This window comes from Cupressus sempervirens, chromosome 1 (genome assembly GCF_028749045.1).
Source record: "Cupressus sempervirens isolate cs-2001-9-10 chromosome 1, ASM2874904v1, whole genome shotgun sequence".
Classification (NCBI taxonomy): Eukaryota; Viridiplantae; Streptophyta; class Pinopsida; order Cupressales; family Cupressaceae; genus Cupressus; species Cupressus sempervirens.
The window spans coordinates 236,127,669-236,141,201 of NC_143118.1; the positions used below are offsets into that span (position 1 = coordinate 236,127,669).

Here is a 13,533-nt window from a genome sequence, read left to right on the forward strand (position 1 = left end):
CAAGTCACCCTTGATTTCCACCAAAAAATTAGTATAATTTTGCCTAAGTCATGAGTGATTTCCACTTCATGCATAAAGGTTATGTCCAAGTGGATAGTGGTTTCCACTTGTTTATATATGGTTTTGCCGAACTCTCTAGTGGTTTCCACTTAGCATTTGATGGTTTTGCTTAAGTAGCTAGTGGTTTCCACTTCAAGATTAATACAAAATCTCAAGCACAAAACCACCCTACCTCTCCTTGAGTTTAATGAAATATTTTGAAATCTTATAATTTATTGGGAGATTGTGAAAAATGCTCAAATTTTCAAGATATGAATAACATAAAAAATAAAAAATTGAGAGAAAATTTCTTAAAAAACAAAAACAAAAATAAAGAATAATACAAAAAGGTTTTAAATTCAGATGAGATTAAAATTTGCCTCTTGCAAAATGGTAATTTAAATTGGGAAGAGATTAAATTTACCTTGATTTTGCAAAATATGGATTGATTTTAAAAATTAATTAATTGCTCAATCCATTGTTGCATTGAAATTATCAAAACAACTCTTGTTTTAACAAATGAGAAATGAAATTAATGGATATAAGTCATAAAAAAAGGTATTAGATTAATTTTTTTTCCAATCAAATTTGCATTACCCCATTAAATTGTTCTTATTGGAAATTAAGAATGACAAGTTTGTGATGATTTTCTAAGTCTTGTTGCAATTATCATTCGAAAAATTTCAATTATTTACAAGTGGTGGTTTGTCGTAGATGTTAACATGATGAGGTGGCATAGTAGCCCTATTTTTTTTATTGGTTCTTGGCTGCATTTGAATATTCTAATTGGTTTGTAAAGCGATAACTTGGTAAAATGAAGGAAGCGAGACCACGTAGGAGAAGTTGCTACCAATGCATGCATATTGTTTCTTAATTTGCTTCAATAAGTGCTCCCTTCTCATTAGCCTATTTGTTAGTGCATCTTGTCAAGTGTTTAGTCATAATCTATTTTCTTATTGGCCCATGAAGACAATGAATTTTTTTAATTGGTCCACATGATGGTGCTCAATTGTAATTGTGTAGGTATTCAATATTTGTAGCTATGGTTATGGAAACCCTAATTAGAGCTTATGCAGAATTATCTTCCCGCTTGATTTCAAATCAATCTTAGCCACTCATTGTACTAGAGACTACTATAAAAGACCTAGGCCTCCTCATTTGTAAGGAACGAGTTTTAGAGTAGAGTAGGAGTTATGCTCAAGAATTGTTGCCAAAGTTCTACTAAAATTGTTCTCTATTCACCGTTGGTCTTCATGGGAAATGCATATGAACATCTTGGAGTATTGTAAAATTCTTTACATCTCTCGCTTAGATTAAGATTTTATTCTTGTTGTTTAGAAGTAGTTTACTTAGGTGAGAGTAATTGTGGATGTTTACTTGCATGACTCGAACAAATCTAGGCCACTAGCTTCATGCTAATTGTAATTGTGCCTTGTCCAGTGAATCAATGATAACACTTAACTTCAATTGATATTCAATCTTTAGTTTCCATCTGTTTGATGAGATTGAAGAGGAGATATTGATGTGAAAAATATTTGTGTTTCTTAGAAGCTTGCACTAGATGGGTGGAGTCATTGGCAAGATTACATCTAGTTTAGTCCAAGTCATCCATGATTTCTTTCATTCATAGTTAGAAGTAAAAGTAGTAGTAGAAGTTAAGTTAGAACCTAAGTGTTGAAATCCCAAAGTGCATTTTCAATTCATAACAAAGTCATTAGAGTTAAGTTGACAAGTCTTGAATAAATTAGCACAAGTCCCTTTGATGATCCGACAAATCACATTATTTCCATTGTGCGAGTGCCTACAATAGAGAGAGAAAAATATTTGTGTTTCTTAGAAGCTTGCACTAGATGGGTGGAGTCATTGGCAAGATTACATCTAGTTTAGTCCAAGTCATCCATGATTTCTTTCAGTCATAGTTAGAAGTAAAAGTAGTAGTAGAAGTTAAGTTAGAACCTAAGTGTTGAAATCCCAAAGTGCATTTTCAATTCATAACAAAGTCATTAGAGTTAAGTTGACAAGTCTTGAATAAATTAGCACAAGTTCCTATGATGATCCGACAAATCACATTATTTCCACTGTGCGAGTGCCTGCAATAGAGAGAACCTTGAAGTCACCTTGTAATCTTAATTTGTAGGCTTAGCATAAGAAGTGACTTTATATAAGGAGAGGGTTAAGTATTTGATGTTTCACTTTGAATCATTAAGTGTTTGATTCTATGTCTTGTAGTGGACTTAAACTCACATCAACACAACCCACAATGCAATACACAAACTTAAAGCTTTTGTTAGCAATTGGCCATGACATAATGCATATTCTTCCATGTGTTTCTAGTTGATTTGCAATTTTCATTCTCTTAAGAACTCTTTAACAAAATTGTAACCCCATCAAACAAGGGCTCTCCCCTGGTACTTGTGAATATGTTGCTCTACCTTTAAAAGTATCACCCATCAGTTAACTTTGTTACCCCATCAAACAAGGGCTCTCCCCTGGTACTTCTGAATATGTTGCTCTACCTTTGAAAGTATCACACGTCAGTTATTGCTGACAACTTTTCCCAAATTTCATATTTTGTCTCTCTCATTTACCTCTTGTTTAATTTAAAAGGCCTATAATAATCATCATGTAATCTTGTTCAAAATCCCAATAAATTATTTGAAAACTATTTAAACATGAGAAGAAAGTCCTAACCTGGAAGTCCATTAAGACTTCAGGGAGCAATGTGTCCACAATTTTTTTTTTTCACTACTTCAAAAATTTATGATCTCACAAAACAACTTGCTCTAGTATCATAATACTCATTTTCTTATTGATTTTTCCCACTTGCCATTTCTCATAAGTAATTTACTAAGCTGAAGTATCATCTTTACAATATAAAACATAATTTCTCAAGTTATTCCTTTTTCATCTATTGATATCCTTTTAAGGCCTGTCTCTACTTCAAGAACCCTTAAAGTGATACTTCACAACTGAACATCTATTCCAGAAGAGAGGAGCCCTATAGGAGCAAACACCAGTTTTGTTCATGTAACATAAATCGATTATAAAATCCTAATCCTTTTTGGCAGAAACAATTCATATCCAAGATCTAGGTTTAACAAATTTCTGCAAGGTGAAGTTCAAAACGAGAAAACCTGTATTTGCAACTAGCTATTAGTATTCAAAAAATTGTATTTCAAAACCTGTATTTCACTTTCGTAATGAAGTTATTGAAAGATGGATCAAAGAAGTACTCAAAGTCATGAAGCATAATAAGTGAAAAGCCAACAAAATACAGGAAAATAAAAGGTGGAAGGAGGGAATCGCATTCAATATATTGCCAAGTGAATCCAGCCATATGTCAAACCATGATACCATGCCAGCCAGGCCACCCAGAAAAACACCTAGGTAGATATGAAGAGTGCAAAAGTATAGTAATTAGGAACTATGGCAGCTTGTGACTTGTAGAATAGGTCTTATACATGTGAAGACAATGACTACTACTGTAATAGACAATAACACATCTAACATGTAAGCATTCTTCGTTGAAAAGGACCATCTAGTATCCTGCATACTGAGGAGGAGCTTCTGATCCACACTCGTCACTCAGAATGAAAAGTGGACCACTGTCAGTGCTACAAGTTCAGACCACATATTTGCACTTAGTGCATATTGCCTGCAATATAAGTGAAAAGTTATCCCGAGTCATGCATCGAGGCTTAGACACACTTCCACATCATTTTTCCTTACAGTAATCTGCAGCTACTTCTCATTATATATTCCAAGCAAGTAATCGGTTAAATCCAGGCGGAACATGTCTGAGGCTGATTTTGTTTTTACAGATGATGCAATAAATGTAGCTAAAAGCGTAAGAACCCAGAATAATGTGAACTGCCACAAAGGAAAGAAAACAATTATAGTATGTAGTTAAAGTGCAAACATATGCTCAAACAAGAGGACATGTTACATAATAATCAAGTGCAACTAAAAAGCTGTTTCTCTTTTAATCAAGCTCAAGTATCGGAGAGGGATATTACCAAAAGTGGCAATGTTAGGAATCCCCAGATTGGCCACAAAGCCAAGCAAAGCCTGCAGTGAATAGCAGTCAACCAAATAGCTTCATTTCATGCAGGCTTCAAGTTGCATACTATTTTAAAACTATAATTGTAATGATGCCAAGTACTATGCATTAAAGAAATTTTGTGTGAAAAACAGCACGACTCACAGGAAGAATGCTAGGAATCCAATTACAATCACTGTAAGCATAGCAGTAGGACATGATATTTCCCATCTGTTATCGAATTTGACCGTGTCTCTTCTCAAAAAAGCTAGATATATTAGAATAATGATTTCACATGCTATACACATCAACCCAAGATTCAATGCTGTTCTGCACCGAAACAAAGCAAAAACAAATACCTTAAATATGACTTGAAGTAAAAATGTGTTTAACAGCTAACTAACAGTAAAACACCAATAGTAGAACTGCATGTACAGTGTTGCAATCAGAGACTATACAACTCTCCCCAGTTTGAATTTACGTGCATCTGACAAGAATATTAGTCAATAAAAGCTCAGGAACTTTACCCAGGACTACAGCTTTAATTTAATTTCATATTGACTAGTACCCATCCAAAAAACAAAATAGTACTCAGGTTAAAGATAAGATATTTCATTATTTGTAGCACACCTTCATACTTCATATCAAAATATTCTCAATTCATAAACTAGGATGGATATTTGCTCCTATAGCTTGCTAGTTACATATTTAAAAGAGAATTGAAATATTATAGCATTCAAATAAAAAGGAACATGAGCAAGAAACAAATTAGGTTTAATGGACTCCTCATCCATTGTCTTCAATCTGAATTACAATCTTGGGCATCTCAACAAGAAGCAAAAACATCCAGTTTCTCGTGGTAACAATAACTAACTCCCACAGCTCCACTTCTGCTCTGCTACAACCTATCTACAGTCAAATTTCCTCCAGCGATATAAATAGATAATTGGAATTTTAAATGCCACCAGCTATTTCAATGTCCAAGTCCACCACTGTAATTTCATCAGACAGGCAGTTATAAAACTACCAAAATGATTATAAAACTCCTGGTTTTTGGAACCAGCAGTCACATAATTGCTCCCTATCAGAACCAGGGGTTCTATACAAAATCAGTTTTATGCAGTAAAACAACCAATTCCTTCAATGATAGTGTTCCTCAAAGATGTGATCCTCTTTGTCAAGGAGCTTGTAAAAAATATGGATCTGTTCTAGAGAAAAACTAAGTTTCAGTAATGTCAGAAACTGATGAACAGTTTCAAATCCTTGTATACAAATTGAAGTATCTTGATTATTTCTGATCTCAGTATTGCTGCAAGCAGAGACTGTTAGTAAAATATATAATCTGATGACTGTAGTCCATATCGTAAATGCCACGGTTATTGATTCGATATGTTAGAACAGTCACCCAATTGTAATGCATATATATCTTGGGAAGGGGTCATGATATCATGAGAGGGTGGGACTTTCCCATATCAAATGCCACGGGAGTCACAACCTCTCATGAGATCATGACTCTTCATAACCGATAACAATGCCTTTAAAACATTGATTGCCTCTACCGATTCAAAATGAATTTCATTCATTTTCACTGTTTATGACACAACCGTTATCACTATTCCTGGTAATAACATAGTATCAAGATATTTAACACATCTCAGAATTTCAACCCAACTGTAGACAATCTAGATACATCCGTCATCATGTGTTCCAACCAATTTATAGACACATGGCAACAAGTCAACCTATTGATAAAATCGTCATCTTACAATAGTGACCTTAACCACAAGAAGGATCATCATCTTTCTTGCCACAACACATCCACAATATTGCAATATTGATTTTATTATATATTCAATAAAAAGTTTACATAATATTGAATTATAGTTTAGATATACCAAGTTTATTCCTAAGATACTCAAATTTCAACTTGGCAAGAGGTCTAGTGAAGATGTCAGCCTTTTGTTCTTCAGTACTGATGTACATTAGCTTGATAACATTTCCTTCCACCATATCCCTTATATAATGGTAAGGAATTTCTATATGCTTGGACCTGTTATGAAATACTGGCTTAACTAATAATTTAATACAACTTTGATTGTCACATTGAATTGTAGCAGATTCCAGTGGTTTCCAAATAGTCCATATAAAAGTTTTTGTTAATGCATGTAGCTTCAGTCTAACATTATTGTGATTAACATATACGTATGTATATATGTGCCACTACATGGGCCACTACACCACTACACGGTCGGCTTTATGTGATGCTATTCTTTATGCAAGGTGCAAATGTAGGAAGCCGCTCTCAACTAACTGTTACCTCTGGTTTTACCGCCAAGGATTTAAATTTGAATGCGTGGCTCGTACAACGGTTAGTCTCGAATTAGTATTTAATGCTACGACCCGCGAGTTTCTGGCCGTCAGATCTAAGCGGTACCGACGGTTGGCGCCATCGCGCTATAAAGGAAATGCACGATATTTATGATAGCGCGATGACGCCCTGTCGACACGTTGCAGGGGTGGGTCTGGCGTTCGGCGGGTCAGAAAAGTTCTTTGATGCCTTGGCGCTATGTCGCTATCGCATATCGGCCGAAAAATCTCCATAGCGACATAGCGCCCGGCGGAAATAGTCACGGCAGCGAATTTTGACGACTGACGGAATCAGGTGTTGCGACGACGAATCAGGAGAAACCACGTGTGCCGGGTCAGAGTTCCTGTCGGCACGGCTAACACAGTCGGGGCTTATGTTCACCACCGTCGGATCAGCTCGGATCGACGGTAAGCGCCATCGCGCTATGGAGGAGTTGCGCGAGGGTTATGACAACGACATCGCGCCCTGGTGACGCGTGTCAAGTGGGGCCGTGTCTCAAAGTGATGCCAGGTGTATCGACATGGAGGGCGGAAGCATGAGGTACGACGAGTCCTCACGATCGTCGAATTTGGTCACATCAACGGATGGCGCCATCTCGCTATGGCGAAGATGTGCGGATTTTATCATAGCGACATGGCGACCATCCGCCACGTGGATCAACAGGACCAAGTCTCACCAAGGATTGCCAGGTGTCATTCAGGGTCCGGTCGAAGGTCGCAGAGTACGGCAGGTCAGAGGTTTCGTGGCGGCGGGCAGACAGTTTCACGGCCCGGAGGTTTCAAAAACACGGCGAGGCGCTATGGCGCCAACGGAAAAACCAATGCATTTTCCGATGGTGACATAGCGCCCAAACGGAAAGTTCACCGTGGCGAGGAAGGATCAGGCAGATGGGTCCCATCGGTACTCTGCAACGCAATCTGTCAGCCCGGCATCAAGATAGCGAATCAAATGGGGACACGTGTAAATCTCAAGGCACGCTGTCAGTGGGCGCTATGGCGCTATGGGAATTTGGTCTCGATTTCTGCATAGCGATATGGCGCCTAGCTGACACGTGGTCGCTCTGCGGATCAGGTCTTGGGTTGCCAACTAGTCTTCATCGAACCAAATAAGGAGGTGCCATGTGTATGAGTCGGCGCACAGTGTACAGCGGGCCCAGTACTCTCAGCACGAATGGTGAGCCTTCACGATCGTCGGATTCGCAGGGATCTACGACTGGCGCTGTCTCGCTATCAAGAACTGCTCGAGAGCTAACATCGGCGACATAGCGCCCATGCACCACGTGTCCTGGCGGGGCCACATTCCATGCTGCCGGTGCAGTTAGATTTAAGTGACCAACAGACCAACGAGGAGACACCACGTATCAACGGGCCCGGCGAATCACGAGAAAAGGAGGGTCGCAGGAGGGAGAGTTTTGTGACTGTTGGATTGGAAAGGATCGATGGCAGGCGCCATCTCGCCATGGCGAAGCTGCGGGGTTTTTAGCATAGCAACTTGGCGCCCTTTTGCCACGTGTCGGTGGGGTCAAGTCTCGCCAGGATGCGTCGCTGAGGTGGTGCCAAACAGGATGGGCCCAGTCGCGGATTGGAGGGTCCACGGCGAATCAGGAATTGCCACATATGCCAGGTCAGGGCACGGACATGTCGTGGGACCAGTTTCTTGACGCAACCAGCACGTTGCAGAGGTGGGTTCTACACCGTCAGATCTACAGGGATTAGTGGCAGGCGCTATCTCACCATGGAGAAACTGCATGAATTTTATGATAGCGAGTTAGCGCCCGTGCGCCACGTGTCCTGGTGGAACCATGTTTCATACAGCTGGCGCAGTAAGGACTAAGCGATCGTCGGACCAATGGGGAAGTGCCACATGTGCCGCGGGCCTAGTGATTTACAAGGGAAGAGGTTGCAGAATGACGAGTCTCCATGATCGTTGGATCGAGGCCGATCGATGGTAGGCGCCATCGCGCTATGGCGGAGATGTGCGAGGGTTATGTTGGCGACACAGCGCCTTGTCGACACGCGTCCTGTCGGCGCAGTCTAGGATGGCGGTTGGCGGTTAGTGTAACCGTCACCATCATGATAGTATTCAAGGTGGCGCGGTTAGTCCAATGAAGGGTGGTCGACCGCGGGAGGACCTCCAGGTGGCGAAATAAAGAAATGCAATTGGCCTGCGCAGCCTAGTTGACGCATAGGGAGCCCGGTTGACCTTTTGACCTCGACGGATTCATGAACCAGGAGGCGAGGATAATCGATTTGTTGTGCGATCTGATCTCCATGATCAATCTTGACCTACCAGAGTAAATGTAAAACACAGAATGACACTCCACCTACCCGTTGATCCATCTGCCAGGTTGGAGCGCAGTTATGACGTCGTTTTTAGTCTTCTCAGGACATTATTGGCGAAAGAGATAAAATTTTCTGGAGATTTTTTCCATGATTGTCTTCCACGGTACTCAATGGCAGGTAGTTGCAGGGTCATTGCAGCCAAAAAGATCTCAGTTACGCCTGAACTATAAAGGCAGATTATGTACATTTTGTAAGGGTCGACTCTTCCTAATTTTCTCGGCTACTGCTTGCAGACTTGCGGTGTAAAATCCCTTTGTCTCTGAGCTAGATAAACATCCTGTATCACCTCTTTCAGCCATCAACATGTATGTGTATCGTTTTGCCTCTCGTTGATGCATTGTTGAGATCAGTGGTCTGCATACTGTATCTATCTTTGGCCTACTGAATAATATACAAGTGAAATCTTCTATTCCTGGTGTTATTCAATCGGTCTCCTGATCTGTATGTGGCTGTTGGTTGATATAAGTCTGAATGAATGTATGACCTTGAATGTTACCCTAGTTCTGTAGTGCATATATGGGCAGAAATGAGTCTGAACACTCTGTTTTGGTGCATCACCGCCTTAGATTAGACTAGGTAGATTTGCTTTAGTGCTCTCCTTCTCCCTTTTCCTTCTGAGAATAGATAGGCGCGCCTTGACAGTAAGAGGAAGCCGGCCTTCTCCGAAGACTCAACCTCGCAGTTCAAGTCCCACAGCTTGGAGGTTGTTTCCATGTTTCACTAGGTTGTCCTCGCGCATAGGCCTTGGACAAGGGTGCAAACCTAAGTGACAACAGTTTTTGGCACGCCCGGTGGGACCCATATCAGAAGATTTCAGGTCTACTGGTGTCAAGAAGAAAGAATTCTAGAGATAAATGCTGAAGAAGTAGTGCTGGCTTCAGTTTTCAAGCCTTCAAGAGGCTGATTCTTCAAGTACTTGGCGACTCTAAACATCAAAAAGTCTGGTTCCAGACCAAGTTTGCAGTGATTCATGCCCAGGACTGAAACAAGGGCGTCTTCTAGAGGTAAATTTCAATATCAAGAGCTTTCTCTTTCAAATCCTAGGAGAAGAAGGACTAGAACTTCATTATCACCAGTTAGGGGTAGAATAACAGTTGATATACCTGTAAGATCTGTATCTACTCTCCCTACTGTTCAAACTCAACCTAGATTGCCATCAACACTCATCAATAGAACACTTGTTTATATGGCACAGCCAAGAGTTCATGCTTTTGCCACCTTTAATGGTGGAAGTCCTCTGTTGTTAGCCCAAAGACATGATATACCAGTGTCTGCACTAAAAAGTATACCTGATTTTACTGGTGAAACTTCTATTTCCCCTTTAGAGCATATCCAAGAGGTAGCGAATGTCTGCAATATTCATGGTATTACAGAAGATGATGTTGCCGTCAGACTTCTAGCCTCATCTTTAAAAGGAAAAGCATTATAGTGGTATAGAGGCTTAGCTCATGGTTCCATAACTGATTGGGATGGACTAGGAGTAGGATTATGCAAACATTTTGAGGATAAGAGTGACCATTTGTCACTACTAGAGCAGCTGACTACAATAAAAAGAGCCCCCCATGAATGTATGACTGATTTTAATTATAGATTCCAAAAGACATGGGATAGAATACCTACTATAGTGAAACCTACCCCTGGTAATGCCTTCTTGCATTACCTTAGAGCTTTCAACAGTGACATTGCCACCACAATCCAAACTATGGGAGGAGATACATTACCGAATGCTTATGAGATAGCTATAAAAGCTGAGAATATCCTAATACAAGGTGGGAAGTTGGCTCCAAGGCCTCCTATGCCTTTCTTTCCTGATGTTCCCAACCACCAACCAGCAATAGCCCCTCTTCCTACAATTTCTACGTCACAAGCCCTTACTCCAGTTCCCCAAGCTTCCACATCCTCAAACGAAATAGAGGAACTCAAGGAAATGCTCCAAGGTCTAGTGCTGAATACAGATAAAAGAGAGAGGACTCTGGATAAAAAATTGCAAGAGCAGGGGAAGGAGTTGAAGGACCAAGGGAAGAGATTAGAGGATAGTTTTTCTCTAATACAAAAAATGAGTAACAAGGTGGTGGCCTTAGAAAGGCAGCAAGCCCAAAGTGGCAAGCCCCCCCAATTACAACATCAGGCTCTAAGTGGTGGTAGGCCTCCTAATCGTTGGAATAGCTCTTTTGATCAGAATAGGCAAAATAGTCATGCTGCTGCTTCAAGCTCAAATCAGAGTAGAGCTTTAGTTCCTCAAAATAACTTAGCCCAAGATCAAGACTTCTGTCCTTCATGTTACTATTCTTATACCTACTGCCTATGTCAGAAAGCAGAATCTTATTTGGCCCTAACTATCCAGGAGTCCGCAGTAAAGCAATCACACAAGGAAGATCATCCCAAGGAGGCCTCATATGTTCAGAGGCAGGGTGATTGCTCTTTTATGAATCACCAGATGGAGGAGCATTGTAATGTAAACCAGGATTCCGTTGCTCATAACACAAGAAGCAAGAGGAGAGCTATGGAACATACTGCCCCCCTTTCTCCTGAGCAGGCCTCAACTTCGAGTGTTATACCTCATACACAAAAAGCAAATGAGTAGACAAACACTTCACAACAGAAAAGGCAAGGTCCAAGAAAGGAGGATGCAAGTGATCCCTATGTTGCTTCATCTCGGCCTCTCATGGGTACAGCTCCCAAAGTTTCCGCCAAAATTCCTAATGCACCCTTGAGTGTGGTAGAGCAAATGAAGAAAACCAATGTAAGCATTTCCATGTGGGATGCAGTTGCCACCATACCAATGCAGTAAAGGATGCTGCAGCAAGAATTGGAAAAGATTGAGCCCAAAGATTAGTCATCTACCATGGAGGGTGACATTAGTTTAGTACAACCATCAGGTGACGTGGAGACAAATAAAAAGGTTAGACCTCCTCCATTCTATGTTTCTCTGATTATAGGGGGCAAGTTAATCCATAATTGCATGATAGATTCAGGGGCTAGCAGCTCAATAATGCCTAGGTGTGTTGCTGATGCTTTAGGAATGAAATATGAGCCCATTATTAGGGATGTGTTACAATTAGATGGGAGTACTGTCAAAACCGTAGGCATCCTTAAGAATGTGGAAATGGCCCTACATGCATGCCCTGGTTGTACTGTGATTCAAGACATATCTGTTGCTGAAGTCAAGCCCTATTTTGCCATCTGTCTTTCAAGAGACTTCACTGTCCAAATAGGTGGATTCATATCTGCTGATTGGTCTTATATGTCATTTAAGACCAGATATGGGGCCAACGTTTCAATTAGAGCAGAACCTCAAGCCCTTCATCACACTGAACCCTACACTCCCAACTTCATTAATATGAATTGCCCCATTTTGGAGATGGATGAAAATGACATAGTAAATGAGCCTGCCACCTCCATAGTAGAGATTCCTGATTTCTTCTTAGATGAGTGGGCAAATACATGTCAGTTTGAGCCTATGTCGGAAACTCTTGAGACAGGCCTTAGTACATATTGCATAATAGAGAAGGAGGCTCAAGTTCCTGATCTTGTTGGAGCTAATGATGACATGAGTGGAATATGGAATATGTACTTTGATGGCTCAAGGAATAGAAATGGAGCAGGGGCTGGTGTTATGTTGATCTCTCCTGCACAAATAAGATACTACTTCTCTTTTAGGCTCCAATTCAGTTGTACCAATAATGTGGCCGAGTATGAATCTTTGATCCAAGGTCTCCTACTTGCCCAAAAGAGGGGAATTCAAGCCTTGAAAGTATATGGAGACAGTGAGTTGGTAGTGAACCAAGTGAGAAATCAGAATATCACCAAAAATGGCCTACTCAAGTCTTATAAACACAGAGTCTGGGATTTGCTTGAGGGTTTCCAAGCATTTAATATCCAAAGCATTCCTAGGAAAGAAAACAAATATGCTGATAGACTTGCAGCAGTGGGTGCATCTTATGATGTGCCAGGGAATCTTGAGGAAGAGAAGAAGCAACAAATAAGGGTGGTAGTAAGGCCTACTGTTCCTGATAATAACACTCATTGGCAGGTGTTTGAGTCTGATGAGCAGATTGTGAGTTTCTTGCAGAATGAAGCAGAATTTTCAGAAAAAAATCAGTCAAGACTACAAGATCAGTATGGTGATCAGATCATTTACCTTAGTTCCAACAAGTTGCCCAAGGGTCTCATTACCTTGGAGAGTGTCTTTAATCCTGATGATCAGACAAGGGGCAAAGGAATAAATCTAGCTGCAGAAAAGGATGATCATGCTCCAGTTACTATTGCTGATGGAAAATCTCTTAACATGGGGAAGGTATGTTCTGAGGCTGAGCAAGAAAATTTCATTCATCTATGTCAAGAATTTAATGATGTGTTTGCTTGGTCATATGATGACTTAAAGGGGTTTGACCCTAGTTTGTTTCAGCATACCATAGATTTAGTTGATAGGGTCAAACCAGTAAGGCAAAAACAGAGGCCAGTGAATCCCAAGATTGAACCCTTAATGAGAAAGGAACTATCCAAGTTGATTGAAGCTAACATAATTTTTCCTATCAAACACTCATCATGGGTGGCTAACCTTGTCCCTGTAAGGAAGAAGAATGGAGAAATCAGATTGTGTGTGGACTTTAAGGATCTTAATCAGGCTTCCCTTAAAGATCACCATCCTCTCCCTTCTATGGAGCAAATTCTGTCCAAGGTCAGTGGGTCAAGGAGGTTCTCTTTTCTTGATGGATTTTCTGGTTATAACCAAGTGTTGGTTA

At 40.5% G+C, this 13,533-nt stretch overlaps 1 protein-coding gene across 1 annotated transcript in view; it reads right to left on the reverse strand.

Moving 5' to 3' along the window:
- Positions 1–3,321: 3,321 nt before the first annotated feature.
- LOC149577032 (testis- and ovary-specific PAZ domain protein) overlaps positions 3,322–13,533 on the reverse strand; it is a 90,770-nt gene continuing 80,558 nt past the window's right edge. The window contains exons 3-5 of the mRNA XM_089825475.1: positions 4,244–4,408; positions 4,056–4,107; positions 3,322–3,909 (exon numbers count right to left, since the gene is read on the reverse strand). Coding sequence (XP_089681601.1) covers positions 3,781–3,909; positions 4,056–4,107; positions 4,244–4,408 — 346 coding nt within the window. The 3' untranslated portion in view covers positions 3,322–3,780. The remainder of the gene's footprint in view (positions 3,910–4,055; positions 4,108–4,243; positions 4,409–13,533) is intronic.